This window comes from Netta rufina (assembly GCF_964035555.1).
Source record: "Netta rufina genome assembly, chromosome: 14".
NCBI lineage: Eukaryota > Metazoa > Chordata > Aves > Anseriformes > Anatidae > Netta > Netta rufina.
The window spans coordinates 10,874,754-10,902,713 of record NC_140137.1 but is presented as its reverse complement, the minus strand read 5'-3'; the positions used below and the strand labels follow the sequence as shown (position 1 = coordinate 10,902,713).

Here is a 27,960-nt window from a genome sequence, read left to right as displayed (position 1 = left end):
GCAACTCTTGAGCAAATTTCCTCACTACTGACTGAAGAACTGAGTTGATTCTGCCAGTGTGTACAGAGCAGCATCTGCCTGTGAACAGCTGGCCTGCTGAAGCAAAGCTGGGGGCTACTGCCTGCTGCTTACGATGAGAATGTTCTTCAGAAACCTAAAAATCACATTTAACTCGCTGAAAGAAAATTCAGAATGTACTCCATACACAAACCAATACCAGGAAAGTGCTTAAAGCGACAAGCACTGTCTTGAAAAATGGCACTTTGCTAAACTGACAACTTAATGCTTTCACATGCATAGCAAGGCAAAAACAATCACTAAGCAAACTGATCTTGGTTCATGAGTCAGCAGCAGTGTGAGATGGCGATTTAGATCAAGCAAACAATTTCTCAAACATTAGGTTGGAGAAGGTTGGCGGACTTTTTTTTTTAATGTTTTGCTCTATGTGTGAATTGATATCCCCCACAGATTACAAAATTGTGTTAAGAGTTGCTAAGGCACACAGCATGTGAGAACTGCATCTACACCATCAGTCTGCCATTTAAGTGAAACCAGTGTTCTTTGCTCACATGAAAAGCAAACCAACTCACTCTGCTATGCAGATTTGGAATCAAAAAAATGCCACATCACCAAGAGCAACAAAACTAAGTCCATTTTAAACATCAACATTCATGCAAAATCAAAAACCTGTTCTCACAGTTCCCCGGTACCTGTGTTGTGTTCAGAGGATTTACTCTCAGCTTTCATGACTCACTAAAATTAAATTTCAGGAAGAAAAAAAAACAATCAAACACAAACTTTATATATTTCCATATTTTATGTACACAAAGAGAACTGAGAACTTTTGACTAGCAAATTTTTGGAAAGGAACCTGAACAGAGTAGTAACACACTGGTTTCCCAAGCTCAGTAAACAAGATGGGTGAGGGGGCTTTCCTTAATAATAGCTACATTCAAATAAATTAATATTTATAATTCAAAAGCCCCTCTCCGACAAGACCTACAAAAAGTCAGCGAATTCTAGTTTGGGCGTCATGAAAGGAGGTGGTATCTGATAGCACTAACAAGAGCATCACGTTTCGGAAAGACTCTCCATCTTAAACAGGGAGCTCAGTAACGTATTTAGAGCACCGATTCAGACCCTCTACCCCCTTCAATTTCTATGACTAGGAGGACAGCTGCAAGTATATTCTTATCCCAGAGGCTGTTTTTCATGCCGGCGGACTGAATCAGCTTATTTTATACAGAGGAAGAGATGTCAGTGTTTTTTCCTCATCTGTCCTTTCTGAGGCTATTATTTGTCTTAGATTTCCTGTAGGCAAGCAATGTGCATTTTGGACTGCGCCTGAGCAGGCTTTCATAGCACTGAATAAACAGCAGCTGGAGAATCAGGACAGACAGTAGAAACTGTCCAACAACAACTTGACAGCTAAGAGACTCTCTTTAAAATATACCTTCGCCTTTAACTCCGAACTAGATGGGTTTTATCCATCTCCACCCAAACTGAGTTTCTTCACTGATGTGGAATGTAGCAGTTCATTTAGTGAAAGTAGCACCCAAGAGAAAGCTGGTGGCTGACTGTGCTCAGTGAGCAGTTTGTGCTGAAAGAAAATAGTTGAGATTCATGTACTGTGGAAATTCTGAAATTCTACCCCGCAGGCATATCTCCACCTTCTGGAGTCTGCCCCTAGCATTTATTTATAGTTTCTGGACAAACTGAAACCCAAAAGGGATTCGTTATATCAGCTTTCCTAGAAAGTTACTCCTCAGCAATTCAGAATCGGCCAAAGCCCTCACTATGAAGTGTGGTTATTTTCAGTTTTGAACGCTCCAGACTTGTGATATTTCACCTTTTCTGAGGTGAATTTTTTAGACTCTGCCTGTGTAATGAGATTTCATTTATTAAACATTCACAAAGTATTTTGCAGTCTTCAGACGGGAAAAAGTTTAGCATTAGTTTACACACCCCCGGATGTAAATCAGATGATTTATCCTGATAAACCACCTCTCAGTTTATATCATTTGTGAACTAAAATCACTCTGGGAGTGCCTTGTTTGTGGAAGACATCACTGTGCCACCATCAGGGAAAAGCTCATACCAACGAGACAAATTTCAGGCCTATCGTATTTGTTAGAAACCATTATCAGATAAAACACTGATGAGTACATGCTTTCTGAAAGACCACTCTGCACTTGAAAGTAATATCAAGAACTTGTTATCACTCTGGGAGAGGCCAAACTACAACTATTTCCTAACAATGCCAACACAGAGAATAGGGAGAGAAGACTTCTATTACCAGCCAAGTAACTGGTCAGTACCGTTTATATATTGTCATTATTTGCTAGGCAGACATCCCATATCTAGCCTCTTAAATTTTTGATCCAAAGCTTACCAGCATTTTATGCTTATTTTTAAATAGCCATTTCAAGGGACTGAAAATCTATGCATGGAGTTACCAGCAGTTTTTTGATTCTTGTTAAAAAGGCATTAGCTTCTAAGTTTACATCATCCGAAGCCAATGGGAATTCAAGTGATTAGCATCTTGCAGAACTAATCCCATTATAGCTCAATTCTGTAAGATCTGCATTTCCTGAAGCACCCATGGAAAAGAATTATACTCAACATCTATCAAACATTTACAACACCATCCCTCAGATGATGGCACAAGAGATTAGTAGCTCAGATGCCAATAACAAAGTGCTGGCCACTGCAGCAATATACCAATTTTGACTCCAGTATTTTATTTGGGGCAGGAGTTTGTCTCACAAGGTACACATGCATGTTTCAACTCACAGTTCCACTTGGAGCAGCTACCAGACCAATCAAAATTATGTTACACTGAAGCTTAGCTATTTGTACCAAAATATGGAAACTGAAAATAAATAAATAAATAAATAAATAAATATTGGGGGAATTGGCAGCCACTGAGGATGAAAAACTCTTTTGAATAGTCCCCAAAGGGCAGATCCATAAGGTGGCAACACTTCACAAGACACTTCAGACATTTCAAGATGAGATACTTTAAATGAAAGGCTGCCACCAGCAAGCTCATCTAAGAACATTCTTGAAAATTCCAGACTTTTTCCTTCTGGGAGTATCAGATTACAACTGCAAGACAAGTAAAAAAGAATCCTTGTCTGTCCATGCCATGCTTGGCCTTCACGGGCCCTGGCTTAGTTATCTTTTTGTCCCAGCTGCACAATGGTTTCTGACTTACGTCAAGTCATGCATTGCATGTGCCTCAGTGGTATTCTTCTCATTAAATATGTCACCTGCACGGTTAGCTTGACTTCTTTGCTGTGTAGTGGTTTTCATCTTTGTCCCTATGAACTAGCAGCAGAGAGCACAGAGTAGAAGAAATTGATCAAACTATAATTCTTGGCTAGGCCGATACACTTCAGAGGCAGAGGAAAAAACAGAAACAGCAGTGCTGAAACTGCTGAAAGGCTTTTCCAGAGCTACACAAAGATTTCTCAAAAAGCACCAAATTCACAAAATTAAGTAGATAGGGTTCAACATTCCCTAAAGACATCTGGACCTAAGCAGTAAAGATGTTTCTTACGGCCTGATTCAACAGACAACAGTTCTACAGTCCTCTAGACATCGCCCTTTCCAGTTCTGCAGCACTGCACATTTATTTTTGTGGCAATTTAATGCAGTGTACAGGGCACTCGACATCTCTCAAGTGGTTACAACCTCCCTCACACGTCTCCTACAAAACCATGCCCTAGGTTTTGACCAGAACAGGGCCACGGAGCTCAGCCTTAGGCACTTTACACATCGCATATCGTGTGCCATACACTTCATCAAAATCACTTCCCAAGGCCCATGAGCTTCAGCCACAAAGGAACATGTATCTACAGGAAGCTTAAAATAAAAAAGGTTAAGAAGAAGCATTGAGTTAAAAGTTTTATTCATTCAACATCTCACATTACAAATATTTAAAAATTATATGCATACTGGTATAAATAGTCATTTGCAAACTATTTAATAACATTAATTTTTCACTAGCACTTCAACAAATGAACTCTTTAAAAAAAGTAACTTGTGTTATATAACTTAGAGTAGAACATACAAAAATATGAACTTAAACGTGAAAATGACTTTAATAAAAAATGAATTACCCTTATTTAAAATGCTATAATAAATACTACAACCTCCCCATACACAGTAAAAACTATATGGAAATTCAGCCAAGTAGTACAATTAACTGACATACTTAAATAACTTTTCCTTCTGATAATATGAGCAATACATTGGGGGAAAAACATATTAGGGATTAGTAAAAACTAGACACCCACTTGCTAAAAGTTTCACTTCCAAAAAATATAACAAAAAAATCTGATGAAAATTATAAAAACTAATTATACTTTAAAATTTAAAAATATAAAAAATAAAACAGTTGAATACAATATTGTCCCAATTCTTACAATGCTATCACAGTAGCTTTAAAATAAGATAATAAAATAAAGCAAATGACCAAAACCTTTTATTCCATTTTTTTTAAAAATAATCTCAAATTTACATTAGTAGAAAGATTGATTTCTGATTCTTTTCTTTAGAAACACCAGCAAGAAAGAGGATTTACTAGAACAGTAGAAAATGACATTTTTAAATGTCTGCAATTAAAAACAAAGAATTACACTGCAAAGATCTTCCAGAAGTCTGAAATAGGTATTGCACATAACTTGAAGTTAACTTGCCACAATTCATCACATTCAAGTTTTAAATCACCTTATAACAGAAGGTTTTAACTCTTCTAAAAACAAAAGGGGTGAATTATCAAGTCTTTCCAACAGCATCCTTATAAAACGCTAAATTCATTCACTGCAAGTTTTAAATTTGCATTCTGCAGAGGTCTGTGTATGGAGAAGTATATACTATACCAAAAAGCACAGGGCAGTGGGGTTCCTTTACATATAAAATAATCAGAAACACTTTATTTTACATTGCAAAAATAACCATGTAATTACTCTGTAACTACATTGTAAATACATGGCCAGTGCCATGCTAGTGTGATAAAACTACATGCTTATTATTAACCCCTTTGCAAATTGAAGTGATACCCTAAGACTGGTAAACTAATTACATGTTAATTATGTTTGGAGCTACATGGTAACCCCAACTACAAATCCCATGTAATCAGAAGGACATGTAATCACTATTTAAGTACAGAGTAATGTATATAATTGTTTATGCCCTGTAAATCGAAGTGTAACCAAATAATCTGTAAACACGCTTGTCACACAATCACAAGTGAATATTAGTAGAATAACAATTTCTTACATTAGTCATGCATACTAACATTACATGCCTGCCACCTAGCAGGCTCTCTTTTATTCTTTAAATATAATTTAAAAGAGCAGACACATTTCTGCATCAAACACCTAACATCAATTTTTTATTAATATTAAAAATGGCTAAACATTCACCAAAAACGTCTGCATTTGTGTATAATTTTTAAAAACTTAGTAAGAAGCGGTAGACAATTCTGATGTTTCTTTACTTTTAAATTCTACACTATATTTATGCATTTAAATTTCAGGGTCTAAAGACAGTGTCATTTGTCACTTTCATGCTTTTCTTCTTTAATTCTCAACTTTACATATACTATTTCTTAAATTATATGTACACCAAATACCTGGTGCTGGGCTAAGATGTTTAAGCAACATGCTTTCTTTTCTCTGCAGATTCTAAAATAGCATTGCCAGTGCACAACATCCATAATTCAAAATGTATGCAGAGCACTGAAATGTATAAAAAGCAGAATATAAGAAAATAAAATTTATTAAAATTATTTATATTAAAAAATGAAGTATATGAAGATCTCTCAGTAATAAAAGTACAAAAAGCTACTCTTTGCAATATGAAAAATTGAGGTATTGCATAAAGAGATATCCCGTCAGTGAAAAGTGTGCCTAAAAATGCTCACTGTTGGAAAAACAAGATATACAAAAGTAGTGCATAACAAATATACATTATGTGCATGACAAAATAAGTTAGCTACAAAAACACTGTACCGAAATTCAGCAGGTCATGTACAAAGGGAAAATTATTATTCAAAGCTAGTTCTCAAACAGTGTTATTTCTTGTAATGGTAACCCATCTCACCTGTTTACTGGGTAGGATCGGCACAATAGCACACCCCAAGCCACCTACAAGCATTAAAAAAATTAAAGGAACATTCCAACTATAATTATGTACTTCAGAGAAAAAAAAGTCCCTGACAATCTACACAAGAGCACTCTGCATTTGCATTACTGTTGTCAATATTTTCAGGGATTTCATTAAAAGCAGCTCCCTTTCTATACTTGACTAGTAGACAGCAAATGTCTCCATTTTGACCTTTGGAACTCGATAAGGTATAGTTCATTAAAGCCTGTATTGAAAATAAAAACTACTTCTCATAAAGATAATCTGGGCTGGGGGAACAGGACGAGGGGGCTGACAAAGGCTTTCAACGGAGCAGATGTTTTCCGAGCAGTGCTGAGGCAAGTCTTTGGTCTGAGAGAATCTAGGATGGTACCATGCCGGTCAGGCAGCTTAGAAGATTGCCACTGAATTTGTTTGCACACTGCTAAATAATCATTTCAGAAGTTGGCCAGGGCATTAGTTCAAAAGTAATAAAAATAATTTTCAGAACTACTCCTTCATTCATCTATTTCAAACTAAACCCCTGCACCCACTCTTTATCATTCAATTAACATGTACTGTGTTAATGCTTCTCAAGGTAGAACTTATTTATAATAAAGCAGGCATTAACTTAGCAATCTTGGCACTTCAAATACCTGTGTTTCTTTATTTCTCCATATTAAGTTCTGAAGAGGAGGAACCTTAGCTGGAATTCTTTCTACAGGAAGAGTAAGAAAGGCATATGCATGCTCGCACTGTTTCATGCAATAATTCAGAAAACAGTGCAAAACAAAGCTTGGAAACTACTTAGGTTCATGCCTTCTGTTACAACTAAGTTAGAGGGTATTTAAAACTAACTTTACATCCAAGATGGGAAACCAATAAGCAGCCAATTTTACTTTGCGTGACATCTGAATATCAAAACTTCAGTAAAAATCAGCGATATCCTTGAGGTATCTTTAGGTTTTCTACTTTTTCATGTCAAAATGGAGAGCAAAGGCTGGCCCCTGATGAATGTTAGCATATTAGGATATAGAGTTATGTTATATATAGCCATCAAAAATAAAATCTATATATTTATCCTTCAGGAGAGGAAATGCCAGTTAACTAGTTGTCATTACTCTAGCTTTGGTAGGATTTCTAGGGCTGTAACCAGACAATTGAATTCTCTTAAAGGAAAAAAAAAGTGCACTCCCCCCCCCCTCAGTAGTAACATTACTCAACTTTTACATTCAGGAATTCTTAAAATGTAATAATTTTGATGAAAATATAGTAAGCTCTGCCTATCTCATCACTAATTTGGATGTGGGTGGTAGTCAGAGGCAAGGTCGGATATATACCGAGCAAAAATTTCAGCCTCAAAACCCTTAAAAGATTTACACCAAAAAAAAAAAAAAAAAGAAAAAGAAAGAAAAAGAGAAAGAAAGGAAGAAAGAAAGAAAAAAACACATTACTATAATGCTGCTTCAACTTTGCTCATGCATTTTTGTTGCTTTAAACATGCTCTTTCCTGTTGATAGGTAAATGTTAACTTCATCTGTTGCTGGAAAAATGTGAAGTCAAAACAAAAAGAGAGGCAAAAACAGGCTTCCCTGGGGGAAAGTGTCAGAACAGACTGATAGTGTTATTGTTACATGGTTATTTTAATAAAAGTATTCTTATGTTCTTTATTAACAATAATTTAATTAAAAAAAAACAAAATACTCTATTGTTTCAATTCTCTTTTCTTAATATTTTTCTCTCCTCTAAGAAAATGTTGCATGAAATTAAGTGTTCTCTCCGTAGTAAAGACAAGAGAATGCAACTCACTTGCAACATGTTATCAATACGAAAAGGAGTTCCCAATACAGTTTTCAATGACAAGATTCTACAAAATACCCATATTATAGGTCATTCTTTCATTATACTATTGTTAAATTACAGACTACTACAAAAGGACATGCTATCTTGAATAAGAGAAAGGGCAGGGTGGGGTAGGGATAATCAGGATAACAGAAGAGTGCACTTAATTTGAGGCCTGCATATGAGCACTGCAGTGATCATTTAGTTCCAGCGGAATGAAATATGTCTTGGGCGATCTCCTCCCTCCTTCACCAGGGGCTTGTGGAATTCCCTGCCAGCGCGTGAATGGATAGCAGCCCAGCAATATTCACAGTAATACTGCAGACAGGTAACATTAGCACAGAAAAATGGAGCAAATTTTCCACCGCAACGGGCCCCCTGACATTCATCACAAAGCTGATCATCCAAGACATATGGCTTAACTTCCACCTGTATACAGAAAATGAGAAGAAAGTTTTACAATTCTTAATTACAATGTAGATGATGACAGTTCCACAACACATACTGTCTGTATTCTAGCAGGATTGCAATCACAGTCCTCTAGTGGGGAACAACACAGACGAGAATTATCCTCCTCATTACACTTGATCATAGCCCTTAATCACCAAAAACCCTGGGCACTTAACTTGAGAACAATCCTGCTCCCACCATCTTCCTCAACAAAAAAAAACAACAGAAACCAATGCTTAGCATCAGTTTCACACATGTTGTCATTTATTTACAGAAAGGAACAACAAACGTGTTGTTACAGAGCTGATATATACAGATTCACATCAAACTACTGGAAAATTCTGGGGGTTTATTGTTGAGTATGGTGATGCACAGTTAAGCTCCTACCCATTCAGGTAGGAATGTAAACTGTTTACACAACACTGTAACTACAGATTAAATATGCATATAGTCTGCAAATTGCAATGCCTGAATTCTCAACTTAGAAAAAATAAATCATTAACATATTTTTCTGTTTTCTTTTTTTTTCTGTGGCTTAGTCCACTCAGCAAAAAGAGACCCATCTAATCTTGCTGGTGTCAAATATGAAGCTTAAAATGGGACTGATGACTACCTAATGCAGTTGGCATTAAGAGCCAGATGAGCAGAAGTAATTCAGCACAGCAAAAGAAAAAGGAGAAGAAAAATTTCTTCAAGTTCTTAACTGATAATGACTCACAGGAACTTACCAGCTGGTGCTCCAAGGATACATCCACGCTGCAACATCTGCAGGCTACTAGCTTTTAATCTAGACATTTGCATACCAAAAACAAGCCTGCTGTACTGTGGGCTACAAAACCCTGCCCACAGCACTCCAGAATGCTTACTGTGTGACAGGAAGGCAATGCTCGCTGCTCTCGGTATACAAGCTGGCTAGAGCACAGCTCGTTTAGACATGCCTACGTGTTTAAATCACAGCTGCAGCACTGCCATCCCCTAAAGGCTCCGTTTCACCTCATAACCAGTAATCACCTCCACTCCCACTCCTCTGCTCCCTAGGACTATGAGAGGTCTATGTGACATTTCAGAAGCGCAACACAAAACCTCCCCTTAAAAAAGCATACATACAAGTTCCTGTTCTAGAAGTGCCTGTCTCTGAAGCTTGTGCCATTACGTATTTTCACAACCATGTTCAAATATACAGACTGTGACTGGTGTCTCTATGTTATCCTGCTATTTCTGCATCTGGCTTAGGAATGGGCCCTTCTACATCTCACAGATCTCAGTGGCGTGCCAGCTCATTCAAGTAAGGGCATTCACAAGCTCCCATATTTTTAAACTTACCCAGTTTTATCACAATCCAGGCAGGGCACTGCAGTAGTTTGATGGCATTTGTGCTAACAGTACAAACAAACTGCTTGGAGACAATACAGCAGCCTTCCTCTCCCTATTCCATTGCTAGAATTCTGTTTCTCAAACACCCCTCCGTGCCAGCTCAGCAGAATGAATATGTAAAAGAGCAGAGGCAAAGATTCCGAATCTTATCGCTTTCTCTCTTCATCACCTAGTTTGCTAAGCAGTTTGAGGTCAGGTACTCAATAACGAGCATCTTCTCCAAGTGCTAAGAGGAGAAACTACAGCTATGCTGCGCAGGCCTCCTTAACATGGCAACTTCATTACATCTGTACCTGTGTATTCAGAGGCTGGTCTAGGCTGTAACCTAAAGGCCAAACTACAGTACAGGTAATTAAATTACATCTCTGCTTGCTTTAGCCTGTTACTACACCACTGTTTTCAGTGCAAGTTTACAAAGCATGGGTATTAGTCAGAGTCTTCAACACATTCAGTTGGTGTGTGCTGAAGTGCGTATTCACAATATGGCCTGCAACTGTTACCTGTGCTACATATATGGAGGCTTCCCAAGAAGTAGCTTAAATTACAGCAACTTCATCCAGCACTGTTAGGATGGTGGCATGCATCAGAAGCTCTGTAGTGGTGGGTGCTGCAGGCCACTGAGCGTTTAGCTTGCATTACCTCTTTGAAGAGCATACCCTCTAGCAGCATTTCCTTGCCTAAATATACAGGAAATCCCTTCTTGTTACTACTTTCATTTTTATTTCTACAAAAAAAAACTTTATTAGAAAAAAATTAATAAATAGCATCTTAGTAAAAAGTAGCATTGCAACTGTTGGATTTTTATGTTTTATGCAACCAACTACTCTTATAATGAACTCTCTAAGCACTTATCTCCCCACATTTCTTCTGAACTACAAACAGAATGGGGAAATAAGGAGTGGGAGGCGAGAAGGAAGAGGAAACAGATTGCAAAATCTTTGTCAGAGTTCACAAGTACTTACTTCAATTTCTAGTCCCAACAGCTTCAATGGACCTATTCACCCAAGTGTCTTCTTATGCAAGCAGAAGTTGCACAAGGGCAGCGCAAATTATTTGTTCAAAGCCATACAGAAGTTATTTCAGAGCCAAGACTGGAACAAAGACATTCCAATTCGCATGCCCTGAGTCAAACTGTTGTTATAATTCTTCTACCCAAGCTTTATAGCCAAAGAAGAAGTGAAATGATAATCAGATCATCAGCAAAGTGTGTGTGGGGGGGGTTCCTTTGTAGTAATAATCAAATTAAAATCAATAATGAGTCAGGTAAGGAAAATCCAAAGACCAAGCATGTGAGTTAGAAAGAACACTAGATGTAAGGATCCCAATTTATCAAAATTGTGGCCCAAAGATCACTCTAATTGGCATAGTCACATTTTATATAGATGGGAGGGCAGACGCAAGCAAATGGCAGATATATTTGGCATATCCCATTAATTTATATTAACAAATTAATAAAATAAAGCAAGAAATAATTATAGTAGATTATCATTGAAACAATTAACTGAGCACAGTCTTTACATAAGCTGTGCAGGATGGCTGTGAAGCTGTAATGCACGCTAAGGAGTTCACAATGCATTACCATGGTGTTCTTTAGGACCATTCAGCACACAATGTGTAACGCTAGGGTTAGATTCTGCCCTCTCTCTAAAAAGATGCAGAACAGGAGTAAGAATTGCTCCACCCTTGGCAGATACTTTCCTCCCTAACGTTCTACAAATACTACAAGTACAAATACTTGCAATGGGAGTATATGACGAATGCGATATTCTTATAAAAGGGGAAGGCAGCTGACATGCTTCCCATTATGCTAAGCAATTTGAGAAAGTCTGCTTCACAGTTGCCTCCCACGTTCCAGAAGCAATAGCTTTGCACCACTCCTTCATTTTTATTCTGTGTTGTATCTAAGTGGCACAATCTAGCCCTAAATATGCAATGAATCTGATATAACATTTACAGTCTTCACAATGACACACATTTACATGGAAAACCATTTCTAGAGAAGGCACTGAACAAAAATAGAATATGCTTGAAGACCTTACCCGTTTATCTATCTCTCCATGCTGCAGCTGAACAAAGCGAGCACTGATAGCAGCTATGTAACTCTGTTGATTAGAAAACGCAACCCGCCCAGCTCCTTTTGGGTACTTCAGCTCAGGGTCTGTGTCAATTCCAGCATAGCACACCCCTCCATAGAGCCGATCCATTATCATTGCAAGTTCCACTAAACCAGAAAGGAAAATGAAACAGTGTAGACTTGGTAAAATTTTCTCCACTTTAAAAAGCATCAAATACAACAGTCCATTTGTATTCATGTTCCCCACTGTGAGCATCAAGAACATGTAATAGTTCCTTTGCTGAACCAACTTCTCTCCCCCCTTGCTCCCCATATCAGACTGCATATTCAACATGCCCAGTGCTGCGGAACACTCAGTGTACCTGCTCGTAAAGGCCGAGGAACACCACCAACAAAAATGGTTTTTCGTGGGTCAAGAGGCTGTGAACCATCCATAACAAAATCACTATCACTAAGGTTCCAAGGCCGGATCTGAACCTATGGACAAAAAGCCTTTTTTTTTTAACCATTCACAATTCAAGGTATCTTAGTAATATAAATTAGAACAGTATCCTACACAGAAGAAAACCTCTTAATTCACACTATTTTTTTAACTTGCTTTCTACTTGTTCAGCAATCGTTTCTCAGAATGAAATGGCAATAAGCTCTGTTAAAGACAGACTACTTGATCGTACCAAATTTCACCACTTCCCTGTTACCCAAATTTCTGGGAAGAAACTCACCCTCTACTTACGCACTTACTTAATCATGACTGAACTGTGCTGTACGAACCACACTACTGCATACATATCTAGACTATTTGTGTTGGTCTAGCCAAGTGTAAGCACTAGACTACCGTTATCTCAATGGAACAGGCTCCAATGTGCAAAGTTGTATGTTTATTTACTATGCAAAACTAGCTGCTGTACATTTGCTTACAGCTGGCCAAATTTGAAGCACAGGAATATAGCTGAAGCCTCTGCAACTATTAACAGACTTGCATTGGCCACAAAACTGTTTGTACTAACAACTTGTAGTTCCATGTATTATGTTTTTTGGATTTGTCTCTGTAAAAACAAGTTACAAACAACACTATAGACAATATGAACTCTACATTTTATTCAATAAGCCTAAAGCACCTGTCTGAAAATATATTTATTATAAAAAAAAGGTGAAATTTAGCAAACCCTTTTTTAACAGAAGTGTGAATTGTAACTAGACGTAAAAACTTGCTGATGCCTACTTTAAAAATATGTAACTTGATCTTCGTTTTGAGAACTTAATTTGATTTAAGGAAATGTAAACATTAGCACTCTGAAGACTGAAAAATAGGCATCTGAAGAGAATGATTTCTGGTTATCATACAGGAATTGTGCAGGCCCTGAAAATTCTACCTACCGGTTTGTCTTTGATAGTGGGGCTGGAAACACAAAGATAGAGCTTTCCATCTTCTTCAATACATGCATCAATCAGTGCCTGTACAGAGCTTTCATCTTGGAACAGCAAAAATGCATATCCTACAAAAGGAAAACAAACACAATTTATTTCTTCTATTCACCTATAGCACAGTAATTTAACCCAAAATTATGCTTGGCACCATGTCATCATGCTACCATATACAAGCCCTCTGCAGTCATGACGGAAAGCAGGGAGATTGCTGATCGGCATATCCTCTCCCCATTTCCTTTGAGAAGGATAAACCAGTAGCAAGAACTGAACAAAAGCCACAGCTGCGGAGGCACACTTCCCACAACAGTTGTTAATACAAAGTATAAGTCTTCCCTGGCTACTGTGGACAGCATTTAGCCCCTTTACAGAGGACTAGCTTTGTCTATTCTTATAAAAATGAGTAAAGCAGAACAAGTAACAACACACCAAAAAAAAAAAAGGGGGGGGGGGAACCAAATAAAGTTAAAACGGAAAGTTACGGAAGAATCATTTTAGTGGAGAATAATTGCAAAGCCACATTCTAAAATCCATCAGTTTATAATCCCAAGGATTCAACTGTTTTTCCCTTAAACACTGGGTCATCATCACAAGAAAAAAAAAGAAAAAGAAAAAAAAAAAAGCTTAACATGGAAACTTTTTAAGGAAAATGAATTCTAGAATTCTCATATGATATTAATTATCAGATATTTACCCTTAGGAGGAAAATAAGATTTGCTTTCTGCCTTGTGTGGCCAGTCTACAATCAAAGGTCCGAAGCGACGAAAACTAGCAGTGATCTCATCTATAATGAAAGTATAAAAAAAGCATCAACTGAAATTAAAATCAATCAAATGCAAGACACTTGAAGAACACAGACTTCAGATAGCTTCATCCTACAAATAAATATTCTATGACTCTTAACGGTTTACCAATTTAGAGCAACGTTCATTGCTGATGGGAAATCTTTATGACAATTCAGAATAAATGTTAGAAAACAAAACAGTTCAAAGATCAAGCTTTTGTTTACTGATGATTATACACAAAAGTTTGTAACCCACTAATTCAGAGAAATCGAGTCACTGCATCTACACAGCGATTATAACCCCCTGTTCAACTATTCTTCCACAAAGAGCAGAAAGACAACTTGCTGACTTGCTAGTAAGCAATCAGCTCTCCCAATATGTCTTATAATTGCAGAAAGACTGGAGAAAAACGAAGGGACTATCACAGGACTCAGCCACGCCTGTTCATGTCACATGCCAGTGCCACATCAGCAAATACTATCTGAGGTTGACCTCCAACTAACACAGAGTAAACTTACATGACATCGTTATGTAATGCTATAGGAGACATGGCAAGTAATGTATTACTATTTCAAGAAGCAATTTTTGCATCCATTTCAAAACTGCCTGTCACCTAAAATTGCTAGTAAACATTTTTATATCCTAGTCCCATAGAAGTCCACTAGATATAATTCTGTTCTTGTTGAAATTAAGTGATTATGCCCTTCTCCACAAAAACATTTCAACCACCACTAGTTAAAAGCTCTCTTAACAAGAATTTTTCATTAAATATGGAAACAAAATGAACAAACTTCCCCTTGCTGTAGCACCATCTAAATTGAACACTGCTTAGCTGTGTTCTGCTTAAGGTACTACAGGGCCTTCCACAATGGGGGTTCCTAATAAACAATTTCGAGTATTTTTCCATCCTCTGACTCTGAGTTCGAAATTTGAGAAAGTGCTACTGGTTATGTTCTTCTCAGTCTGTTTACACTCTCTGATGACATTGCTAATGAAACAGCAACTGACAAGCCACTGTACTGACAGCCACTTTGTGCACTACAGATCATCAGGAATGTACCCAGCAGTGGCGGTGTGTCAAGGTTACACGCTGATGAGGATCTAAACCAAGGAAAACAATACTTACTACACACCTCTGAACATAAACCTTCATTTAGAACAGCTCTTTAAACAAATTTCATGTTAAAACACATACATAAAATGCTTTCTAGAAATACTTTCAGAAAAACCTTATTACATAGCCATTATACATGTAAGTGATTCGCACTTGTGCATTTAACAAAAGTGCTGACAGAAGCAACTCTGAAAAATTCAAGCTACCCTCCTAGCACAGGTTTAGCAATGTTATAATGAAGTCTTATGTTTCAATGTTTATGAAGTTTATGAAGACTTACGTTTCAATAACTAGGGTCTGAACAGACAAAACTACTCTTGTGCTCATCTGCTTTTGAAAGAACAAAGATGATAAACAAAAACAACCACCACCACCCAAAAAATGTAATAAGATTTTCCATCTTGTAAACACTGTGTTATATTTGACCTTTTAAGTGCTGAAAGCATAAACCATGGTAAACAGCATAAACGTAATGCTTATGCTTGACATGTAAGTCAGGCTGTCATGTTGCAGGAATATACGCTGCAGAGTATCACAGTCACTCTCCCTGATGTAAAAAGTGGGTATTAAAACAATTCTGTAATTAAGGAAAAGCAGCTTTACAGATTTACAGTTGTTGTAGTTCTTTTAACCATTATCCCACCATACTTGACAGATAAAAATACAGAACTTTCTGGTGAAAAGAAGCTTCATAAATGTGGCCTTCACCATGCATCCATTAGAAACTGCCACAGGATGTGATCACGGCTAAAAATCACATCTAAGAAACTACACATAAACCTACAAACATGAATTACTGGTTTGTATAAACTTTATAAATCTACTAGCGATACTTTTCCTACTAATAGCCTCTGGTCACTATAAAATGTTTGCAATGTATTTGTGAGTTTCAACAGGAGATATTTACTTGTTTATTTTTGCACCTCCTTCTTGTAACATTTATACTGTAAAAGTCAGATAAATGTGTGATAACATGTACTTTTGTTCTTCAGCAGCAAAACACTGCTATAGCCAAAACTAGTTTGAATTATCTCACATTTGCCATGAACTGAAAGTGGTGGTATACAAAGATCCATTTACACATCAAAGCTTTTCTGTAGAGTTCGAAAAACAATCATTCAGTAGTTAACAGACAAAAGTTTTCACACCACATTTTTGTCATTAAGCCAAAAGGAGCTTTTCTGAATAAGACTTTCTGAGCATACCTTCATCAATATCTGGTGGCAGTCCGCCAACAAAGACTTTACGGGAATACCGTTCCACTCTCTCTCCATTCTGATGGGAGAAGCAGTGAGGTGATCCTAAACCACTGTGAAGAGTCTGATCCCCACGTCCATCATCCAAGAACCCATCTTCCATTGGAAACAGTGAAGACTGACCTGAATAGGGGGAGGTTAAAGAAAAAAGAAAGAAAACAAACATACTAACAGAACAAAGCACACACTGTTTAAATAAAAAAATAAATATGCACTAGCTGCTGCATTGGCAATAGAACTGTTTGCAGTCTTCCCTTTTAAAGAGCAGTTATGTTCTCAATTTTACATGACCCTTCTACTTTTCAGTATCATTTAGTAACTCAAATGTACTATTTCAGAGAAAAAGGTCACTAGCTTCTTCATAACTGCACCATAACTAATGAAAATTTGAAACAAAAAGGTATTTTGAATGGATGCTCAGATGGACTATTTTCCATGGATTCCACATTCCTAATTAGATTCCTTTTAAAAAGATTTCAAAACAGAAGAGAATATAAGCCCTTTTTAGGGAGTTTCCCACTAGCAGACACTAAAACCTAAGCCATATATATCATTTCCCAATGAACAGCTTCTTACAAGGAACAGATAAAATTTCATGGTGCAGATGGGAAAACAAGACTTCTACCAGCTAGATGTATTACACATGTAAATCACCTGATAACAAAACATATCCTAAGCCACCCACTTGTAAATAACTAAAATATCCTGATAAGAACAGGAAGGGCCACTGTAATTTACCACAAGTGAAGACTGAAAGCTAGGCAATACTGTGCCATTCCAAGAAGGAAGTTTACTCAGATATTACAAAAGAGTTTCGTTAATGGACTCACTCTAAGAGAAAATGTTGTAAGCATGCTTCCCCTCCAATATTCTTCTGTGATAATCCTTTATCATAGATTTCATTAATAATATTACCTTTTAATAAGATACTCTAATTTATAAATGCAACTATGTAATATCATAAATAGAGCACACAAACTGATCTTATCCATGAATTCTTTCTGTAGTTACACTATTCAATAGCTGGACAACAAATTGAACAGATTTTTACTCATTTAATGAGCTTTTTAGGAATAAATATACATCAAGTAAGCAATAAATGAGGTGTGCTACAAGTTTTAGGGTAGATTTTCTTACATAGCCTATGCTATGCTATAGTATGTCTGCTTTTTCAGAGTTCATTACAATCTATCACAGTAGTGTATTACTAAGGTTAATTTATACTGCTCTGTTTCCTTTCTTTGAAAATAAATTACTATAATGTACTTCATTTTTTTAAATGAAAAAACATCTTGCAAACTGAAAATTTGACCGGTTCCAATATGCAGACATTTTCCATGCAAAAATCAAACAGCTCACAGGTTGAAAACAAAAATTAAAAAAAATCAACAGTCCACAGAATTTATATGAATAAAAATATGGAAGACTTGGTCAGCTTTCTTTATTGGAAATTTCAGGAATCTTTTTACACCTTTGATTAAAATAGCAGTCATCTATAAGGCCTACTTGTGCAACTAGGCAAACCAGGCTTCGGATTATGACAACGATGTTGGAATATAGACTTCAATGCTATTTTGTTTTCCCCTAATGAACTGATGCATATGCCATTTGTTTCATCTCTTAAGACCCCAGTCCTGCAGGCATTGTTGGAAGGGAGCAGTTCTCCATACCTAAACATATCTTTTTTTAGGTTCATTAGCATTCCCACTGCTGTGAGATAACTCAACGTGCATGCTTGCAGCATCTGGTTCTTCAAGCTAACAGGCCAGGACAAATATTTGCTATAGTCTATGCTGCGTCGAGAAAACCATCAGCACCCAAAGAACCAAAATAAGCTTCTCCAGCATTCATAACATACACACAAACAGCAACATAGCTCTGCAGTGTAACAAATCATATGGATGATGTCCACTGAAAGGACTGTGATCATTTCAGCCCCCATAGCACTACTGTGGAGTACTACCTAATTCAGTAAAAATGTTTATTTACGGCATGCAAACTATATAAACGTATGTGAAACTGATGGTTTATAATCTTATATTTTGGAGTTTGCCTTCTAGTAACAACTTAATGTTTTTCTCCCATGAGACATTGTCAACATTAGAAAATTAAATAGGAATATTGTTACCTCGCCTTCTCCCATATGTCCTTGCTGCATGTTAAATGAGAAAGAAAACAGCCTATCAAACATTGTTATAAGGACCAAAAGACCTCGTTTTATACTAACTCAGTGATTCTCAAGCCTGGTTATTTCAGATGGTGCTCATGAGCTAGCCTCCCATCCCACCCATAATACCATGCCTTCCTTGCACCATCTCTCTTACTTCTTGGTGAAGCATGTTGATTTGAAGCTGACAAAATATACTCAAGGAGACTTTCTGAAAACAGTTTTAGTTCTTAATTTGCACATTTCTTGTAGTATCTAATCCTTCCTCCTCTGCTGGATGTAAGTAAACTGATCTTTCCTCATGCACCAGGTCTGCTAACATTCATCCTGCAACGCCCCATGCTCCGTGCCTGGCCAAGATCAAGCATAGTCTTAACACTGATCTTGATCTGAAATCCGGGAAAAGCCCTAACACAAGAAACGTGGAAGACAATTGTGTTTATTTCTGTTTTGAAAGTAGGTTGCAACAAATGTTTTGTACAACCCACAGAATCCTTGGTTGAAATTATTACTGGCAGCTGAAAAACCTAAAGTCAAGGCGAAAACGTCCGGGGCACTAAAGCTGCCTGTCAGACCTCCCGCAGCCTGGTACAGAATCTCTCCTAGTAACTTCGTACTTCACTGGAATTATGCAACAGCTCCCCACTGCTTCCTACTTTTCATTTTCCAAAACAAATCAATTCTACCACCAGTAAATACAGCATTTTTTCGGTGCTGGCTTCCAGTACCTGTTGTCAGAGCATGGTTAAACTTTGTAATCAAACTTGCACATTCTTTCTGTTTCAATCTCATTAAAATCCATATCTGAAAGGAGGCCAACTGTTTTCAGAACTTGGATTCTGCTGGCAAGTACTACGAGCAACTCTGAGCACATCGCACATTTTATTTTGCTTCCTCATTCAAAATTGAGGCTGACAATTAGTTTAAGCATTTAAATATTTGTAAACCACAACAAAACACGAGCAGTTTCCTCTTTCAAAATAAAAATCATATCAATCTAATTTACTTCATGATTATTTAGCATCTGTAAGATCATTTGCGTCTCTGATGTCTTGCTGATAAGCTCGCAATTAACATCAAGAATCAAAAATAACGAAGCCTTAGTCTTCAGACTGGAGCATACCCTCGAGTGTTCACACAGATAGCTTCGTGGGGGAAGTTTAAAGGGCTTTACAAGTATAGTTTTTCCACAGTAATTTCTAATTTAGGGATCCAAGACACTCATTCAGTCCTCAAAGCAGAAAGTTTGAAGAAACTCGCCTTTCGTGGAAAGCAATCAGCAACCTTCCAGCTTTTCTGACAGAGCTCAGAAGCATTTGCACGTTTTAGAAAACGTCAAGCACTTTCAAAAACAGCCCTGCCCATAAAGCCATAAAAATCTTGCCTGTGGTTTCTAAATTACTAACAAAACCGCACATCTCCCTCACTTGGAACACCCACTCTTGGCAGCAAAGCGTTCAGCACAGCCGCGATTCTCGCTGCGGATCTGTGACCACAATTTAGGTCAGCGGACTCCTCACTGCTTTGCCACCTGTGTCACTCAAGACAATAGGATTTTGTTCTCCTTTCCCAGCATGGAAAACAAACAACAACAAAAAAAAAACCTCTTCACCAGCTATGAAGTATTTCCAGTGCCAAATACTACTGAAGAGATTTTGAGAACTAAGTACTAACGTTTTTGTTTTGTTTTGTTTTTCTTAATTTCCTTATTTTCTGCATTTGCTTCATCTAGCCCACAAATCCCAACATCTGACATTTCAAAGCATCTCTCAGGAGCCACAGCTTACAAACTACCCCAGTGCACGACAGATACAAACTTTCCCTGCTCATTGAATTGAGAGCTCATCACATGCCACTAATTTTGCACAATGTAATACAGCACTGAAAGAAAAGAATGCTCTCTTGGCAGCGCAGGGAGGCAGCTAACTGTGATTTACCAGTTCTGTTTCTGGCTTTCATAATTGCATATTAAGAGACATCTTACCCCAGCTAGCTGCAACACAAATGAAGCCTTAAGGTAACTTTACCAACAGGAGAAAAAGATTTAATGTTCAGCATCCCATGCTGAGAAATGAGACAACTGCAATGCTGGATTCCTCAAATCTATCTTTTTTCTCCATTTCTTTAGCATTTCAGATAAATGCATCAAGGGTCTATGACAGATTTATTAAACTCACAGGATATTTGAGCAAGAATTACTTTATAAACCTGAGAAAGATAAAGTGTTTATGCAACCAGTTCAACTGTTTATTAATAACCATGTAGTAAAATCAGTCCCAAATCTGAAATGCTATTAGCAGCTGCTACATATATTCTGCCACCTCAGCACTCCTTGCCACACTTCTTTCTTTCTTCTAAGAAAAAAGCCTCTGATATTTTTGCAAAAATCTGTTGCTTTTACAGTCTTTTATATAAAAAACTTAATGAATAAGCAACCCTCTCAATTTTTTGTCTCTTCACCTGAGACACTTAATGGGTTCCTGACCATCTCCCTCTCCGTCTCTCTTAAAATAACAATTTTTTGTACCTAACAAATGTGCTTAATAAATGTGTTCAGCTTTTTCTCTCTATAGGAAGCACCAGCAAGACTGCCAGCATGTTGTGAGTAACCAGAGGTGCAATTCTGCATGAAGTACACCATTCCTGGTGGCAAAGACATCCTGCTGAGGAAGCATGGATACATGCAGGAGCCCTAAGTCACTTGAACCCCAACCTTACTACAAGCTTGTCCTGCAACATGTGTGCCCAGGCTGAGTAGCTAGTGCTCTACAGGCTCCTGCTGCCTTCCACCCTTCAGATTGGGAACCCTTACAGGTGTATTTTGTTCCATTAATTGTGCAGGATTTACACAAAAAGGCCAGCTCAAGAGACAGACTGCTTCAAGCAAAGGGATCAGCAAGCAGGAGGCTCTGGATCTTGTGTCTCATCCCAACTTGCTAAGGCCACACCACGACTATGAGAACCAAGCAAGCATCCAAACAAAGCATCCCTAATTAGTATTAATAAACATAACAATACCCTGGAATGAGCAGCCCAACTGAATGCTCAAAGCTAAATTATGCCTGTATCGTTTTTGACATTTCGACAGCACAGACTTATTTCTAAAACATTCTGTACTGAAATATATTTTGAAATTGTAGCAAGCTTGACAGTGCTACGAACAAGACCGTTAAATACAAGCTAGGGTAGTTTATTATCTTTTTTCCCTACTACTCCCTGTGGGCAGCCGGGGTTGATCACAGTTCAACAGAAAGTGGATAGAGTCATAAAGTGTTGCATGACTGTCAAGTCAAGGAAAAGTACTGCTTGTTATGCAGTCCTTGGTTTTAGTTCTACAACGTTAAGGAAAAAATAATTAGGCCATGCTTCCATGACATAAGACATGCATATGAGTAAAAAATTTTTACTCAGTTCAAGCACATAATCTCACTTCTGTCAAATCATCCAGAGGACATGATATAGTTTATGTTGGCTGTAGAACAAAACAGATGATGGATGCATGATCTAAGCTCTGTCAATGCAGAATATAATGAGCAGGGTTTTTTTTTTTAGCAAGTCTAAGCTGACAGTGAATTTGTTCGGTATCAGAACTTTGTACCTTACAGTCACAGACATCTTTATCATATTGTCAGATGTGATCCCTGTTCTAAAAACTTTTGTCAAAAGCAAGGTACTAAAAAGGGACATAAGAGAGATTCCAAATGATGTAGATTTCAAACACTACTGAACATCAAAGCATGAAAAACATTCAAACATTATTTTCTTTACCTAAGATAACCTTAGAAAAATTAAAACACCCCTATGTATCTGGAGATTGCATATCTGTCACACTTTTAGCAGGGTCAAAGTCAGCATGAAAACAGAAAAGCAGATTACATTTGGGTAAACTGTAAAATCAAGAAAGCACTTTGGATGCAGATCTGCAAAATTAAGCAGCAGAGATGCCAAAAAACATAGAAGAAAAAATGTTATTTACTTTTTAAGACACTATGTATTTTAAAATATATATATAAAACACAATGAGAAATGTAGCATTATTTTATATCCAAACTGACCAAGCAAATGCTGAAAAACAAGAGTACTATGGTAGAGGCAAGTATTATGCTTTATTTCAAGTAAAACCAGATGCTTGAAGACAAATATTTACCCATTAATTCTGCCGAGACCACTAATGAAATGAAGTCTCTGGTGTTTGGTAGCACTAGAATACAAATCTGACTAGAATCCTTCATTTTCAATTCCAGGTCACTGACACAAAACACAGCCAACACACAAAAGCTGAACACATTCCGTTTATTCCCAAACCTTAAAGAGAAGCCAGCTATAAAACCTTCTAGTGCTGGCTCTTCTGATCGTAACGATTCACCTGTGATAATGTTGAATTAATTGGGTTTACAATGCAAAAAGGCAGCACCTGGCTGCATAGCACAGAGTATCAGCATAATAACTTTGAATGGGTTGGTTGCAGGCAACTTTAGGCACCAAATAATGGGGAGGGCAGCAGGTGGAGAAGCTGAGAAAGACTGGAGTCAAAATTACTGTTCCCAAGACCTGTCCCATACACTCCAAGCGTTCGGGGCTTTAACATCCCTAAGCAGAGCTGCCTTTCCGAGGGGTCTGTGCAGTTACATTTGGGACAGAAGCTGCAGAGGTACCAGGAGTCGCTGCCACTGCACAAGGCAGGACCAGAGGCTTCCCCAGCAGCCAGCCCAGCCCAACACACATGCAAATCCACCTCCAGGAGAAGCTCAAGCTAATTCCCAGGCTGGGCAACTGGGAAAGAAAGTCCTAGACGTGGCTCAAAAAAAAAAAAAAAAAAAGAGGAAAAAAATATAAAAGGTAACTATTAAAATGCCAGGTTTAGGTTTGTCTGAGAGCTTTAAAAACTACCACCATTATTATCCTTTTAGAGCTGATGTTCTCAGGTAGTCTGCCAGACTAACACAGTGCCACGCGGGCTGAACCTCAAAAGATGATCTTTCACACATTTCAACAGCAACTTAACTCCTCGTGAAAGGTGACAAACCGAGTCTCGCTCATCTCAAAAATACAGAAGCTTCAAAGGTAACTTTGAAGTTTTTTTTGCCACCAAACGGAATAACACAGAGACATCTTTTCCAAAACAGACTTGCTTTAAACCCTGCACGTAGCTACAACTTTGTCTATAAGGTATCGATATTTCTCCATAATTCCCATTCTAATAAACTGGGTTATAGCAAATCAATCCGGATGGAACCCATAAATATCACTCATATCTGAATGTATTTCTTCCCTTCCCTCCAGGAACCCCCACAGGGTCAGAGATAAAAAATCAAAAGCAGAAAAGCAAATCATGAGGCAGAACCCCCTGCTGCAAAATGGATGTTAGTTTGAATTATACGTGTATTTCAGAAAAACAGCCGCCCTACTGCTGCTGGCGCTAAGCTTTATTTTATATTCATGTATGACTTCCAGGGAATAGATAAGAAGTTACAAAAACATCCAATCTTCTCCCTCACTACCTCTCCCCGTTTACGATATGGAATAATTGGCAGCATTTATCTTTTGAACATGTAAGTTATTACTGTATTCGTTTCAAAAATAAAAAGTTAAAGGTAGAGTTTACAGCTGGGAGAAGGAGAAGCATGCCACAACTTCGCCAGTAAAGAGCAAATCAAGTTCTCTGCTATAGAACTACTTCAAATGTGACTTCCTGCAGGGCCCAAAATATATACTAATGATGGACTTTCTGACAGCAGGAAGGAAACAATAGGATGCCATATGCTAAAAATTGGTAGGCAGGATTTATTTACTAAGCGACAATAACAAATGATTGGTAGCCTCTAACAACTTATTACTGAATTTATCGAAACACGGTAAAGATGCAGAAAGTTCACAAACCTTCCATTTGTGGTCTTGGTTCACAGGCACTGTTCCTGGATGCTTTATATATAGCATACCCTCAAGAGATGCTGGTATCTGCCTATACCATCAGCCTAACAATTTATGTAAAAGAACAGGCTGAATTATGCCCAGGCTTTAATGAATAACTTGAAATGCGATTCCTGCATGTGACTCTCAAGAGCTCAATTTACATTGGCATATACTAACATGCTGCAAGATTTAAAACCGGAGTTCCTTAAGTACAATAAGAAGTTCAAAGCAACTTATTTTTGTCTGTGGAAGGAATGATCACAAGGCAGCCTGGAATGCAACGTGACGGCTTTGTTCCTTTTTTAAGCATCCTCTTACTTCACTCCCAAACAATAAGGAAACAGTAACACAAGCAAGTCCCTATCACGCACGCTCAAGGCTCTGCAACAAACCATTTCCCCAGTTTTTGTTTTCACAATAGCAGTGTAAACAAGACACTGATTTTTCCAGGAATATATTTGAAAAAAACCTGTACTACACACTTCCCCACTCCTAATGGGAAAATTAACAGAAAACTGCATTTTGAAATGTGTCAGCATGTTATTTCCTCCATCTAGATTCAATATGGTATACAGGACCGGACAGCAATACTATTTATTACGACAATTTAAAATCACACGTGAACAACCAAGGCATTTTTAGAATGCTTTCAGAAAGTTGACTCCATCTCCCTAGCCATTTGTGCACTAACACGAGTGCCAAGATAAATATTATTATGTAACATTACTATAAAAAACTTCAAATTAAATAATTTATTATGAATAATGTTATATACTTTGTCTACCACAAGTGTCCCCACATGCCACAAGCCAAATTCATCCTTTTCTCCCACCTATATGCAATCTGACTGCAGAGCTGGGATCCCTGTTTACAGGATTCCTAAGAAAGTAAAAGCGAAAGAACTTGGCTCTGCGTGCCTGTGAGGACACTCACCTCTTGCTTATCTAGAAATATGCAAATGACTGAGCCACTCATCTGAAAATCCAACTGTTTTATATATTGAAAGCAAACCCCAAACCTCCTAGCATCACAGCTCCAACAAATAATAAATAAATTAGGATAAGTAAGGATAAATCTACTGTAAGATGTATTTTCAGATTCCCCTCTCCAGAAGTTCTTACTGTTATACCTAATGCTTAAGTACTAAAGTAAATAAAGAATACACAAATCTATATACATCACAATTGTCTCTCAAAATATCTTAAGTAACCAGATTTCAGTCTGCTGCATTGTCATTCACGTATATGCAGAGACTGCCCGCTATGAAAAAATGCTTCTGGATTACTTGATTTAGTATGATATTCCTAGGAGGCTACTAAAATTAATTGAAATACTTTGAATTTATTTTTTAGGTAGAGCAGCTGGTGGTTTTAGGACACACAATATAAATCCTAAAAGAATTAGATAATTTGTTTTGAATTCCAAACAAAAATGGGAAAAATAAGTCTTATGGGCTCTTAATATCTCTTCAAAAAGCAAAATCTAGACACAAAAGTTAAGCATGGGTTTATCTGAATCACTATTTCTATTACCAGAAAAATAAACCACATTTAAAACTTAGTTCTACCTTTTCCTCTTTAATCCTCCAATAAAAAGCATTTCAGAATGCTTAAGAAACACAACCAGATGTCTCAAATGTGGGAAATGCTGTACTTGTTTGTATGTGCACTTTTCATTTGCTCTTCCTAGACAAGCACACCCCACTATCACAGCCAATATTTCAGGCAAGCTAAAGTCTTCTGCATTCAAGCATTCAAGAATCAACTCCTTTATTATATTATATATATATATATATATATATATGATTATATATCACCCAGGCTTTCAAGACAAAGAAACCAAATTTTATTTGTTGCAGGTATGCAGAACCCTAGCCAGAAAACCACTAACAGAAAACCACTGACATACTAGTAGCTGCGAGGAAGAAGCTGTATCACAGAAATTTTGCTGCTTTGCAAGTGAAAATGTTTCACAGAGTTTGCAAGCCTTTAGCAGGTAATCCAAATGATCTCGCATGCTCTGATCATCTTCTGTAATAGCAAAGATACTTTCAGAAGAGCCTGTCCCAAAAGACAACCATATATCTAACCGGTGTTACCTGACTTTCTTCTCTAGAAGAGTGCATGTAACAGACCACAGAAATTGAAGTGTGGTGCTGTTACAGTCTTGTTCCCATTTATACTTATGCCTCATTTGTTGCTTGCTTTCTTTAAAACCCATCTCCCTTTTCATTATATCTCCCATTTCTTCTTTATCTTCACATTTAGGAAAAGCACATTGGGCTTTTCATTCTGCTCCTTTCATGCCATTTCTAACTTGATAAACATGATGGTAGAGAGTATGCAAAACGTGGCTAACAAAGGACTCAAAGAGCTAACAATTCAACATCAAGGAAAAAAAGTGAACAAAGCAAAAAGACCAAAGACAGGTAGTTGCAGCAGTTTGGGGAGAGAGGCAGGGCGAACTCTCTGTCTTCTAAAACAAAGCACAGAAACTACTCATGAAATACAGCTCCAAATTAAAGGCTTCCTTTGAAGATGATCCAGAATGGCCAGAGACTATCAAAGAATTCAAAATGAAAAAGAAAAAAAAAAAGTTAAAGCATTTGGTGGACAGTAATATTGAACAAGACAGAAGATTAAACTCTAAAAGATGACAAAAATATAAAAAAGAAACCAAGAAAACCTTAGAAAAGATTTTACTCAGATTAGCAAGGCTGCTGACATGGTATTCTGTACAACTCCGTTGGCTTTAACGCTTTTCAAGATGAAATCACTGATTTAGATATTGGAACTTTTGGCAATATTTTTGACGTTTTGTAGTGTTTTAAAAATCAGTAACTGCCCCACCACTTGCAGGACATATATTTCTAGGAAACATCTTGTTTAAGGAATATGAAAGGTGTTTAATTTTCCATGCAGACCCCAGAGGTGGGATGGCATGGCAAGGGGCCTATGAGAAATGTTTTTCAAGATTGGATAAAAACAACATAGGCCTCATACTCTAATGAAAGTTAACAGGAATCTTCACATTGATTTCAAAGCTGGACCAGGATCAGAAAACCCTGGGATATTTGTACTGCTCTGTGGTGGCAGGGGAAGGAATTTCCTGGCCTCATAGGGTGGTTACATTAATACCCTCTAGCTCATTGCTCAATGCCTCACTTTTTGACAGCATAAATCGAGGTGTTACTTTCGCTTAGCTGAATTAATACCTTACCTCGAAATCCTGAAGGACTGACGTATAAACATCTAATTCTTTGCCACCTGCATCATCAAGACCTATACTTCTGTAGAAATGCAGATGTTATCACTAGCAAATAAATTCTGAAAAAATCCCCAAGCTCTGAGCAGCACCATAAGCTACATACGACTTTTGAGATACATACAATTGAGAGTGTCAATAAATCCAGAGGAATTAATTTATTA

The 27,960-nt window shown here is 37.4% G+C and overlaps 1 protein-coding gene across 6 annotated transcripts in view; it reads right to left on the bottom strand.

The window, feature by feature from the left end:
• Positions 1–3,896: 3,896 nt before the first annotated feature.
• Positions 3,897–27,960, bottom strand: part of CPEB4 (cytoplasmic polyadenylation element binding protein 4) — a 43,210-nt gene continuing 19,146 nt past the window's right edge. Inside the window, exons 3-10 of one of the 6 annotated variants that reach the window (XR_014618855.1) lie at positions 16,402–16,575; positions 13,992–14,081; positions 13,250–13,368; positions 12,235–12,349; positions 11,838–12,019; positions 6,789–8,403; positions 6,112–6,155; positions 3,897–5,747 (exon numbers count right to left, since the gene is read on the bottom strand). Coding sequence is in view for 1 of the 6 variants with exons in the window: in XM_084295378.1 (XP_084151504.1) it covers positions 8,176–8,403; positions 11,838–12,019; positions 12,235–12,349; positions 13,250–13,368; positions 13,992–14,081; positions 16,402–16,575 (908 nt within the window). In the remaining 5 variants the exon portion in view is untranslated. Of the gene's footprint in view, positions 8,404–11,837; positions 12,020–12,234; positions 12,350–13,249; positions 13,369–13,991; positions 14,082–16,401; positions 16,576–27,960 lie in introns of all 6 variants that reach the window. The other 5 variants (XR_014618857.1, XR_014618853.1, XR_014618854.1 and 2 more) reach the window with 5 other exon arrangements.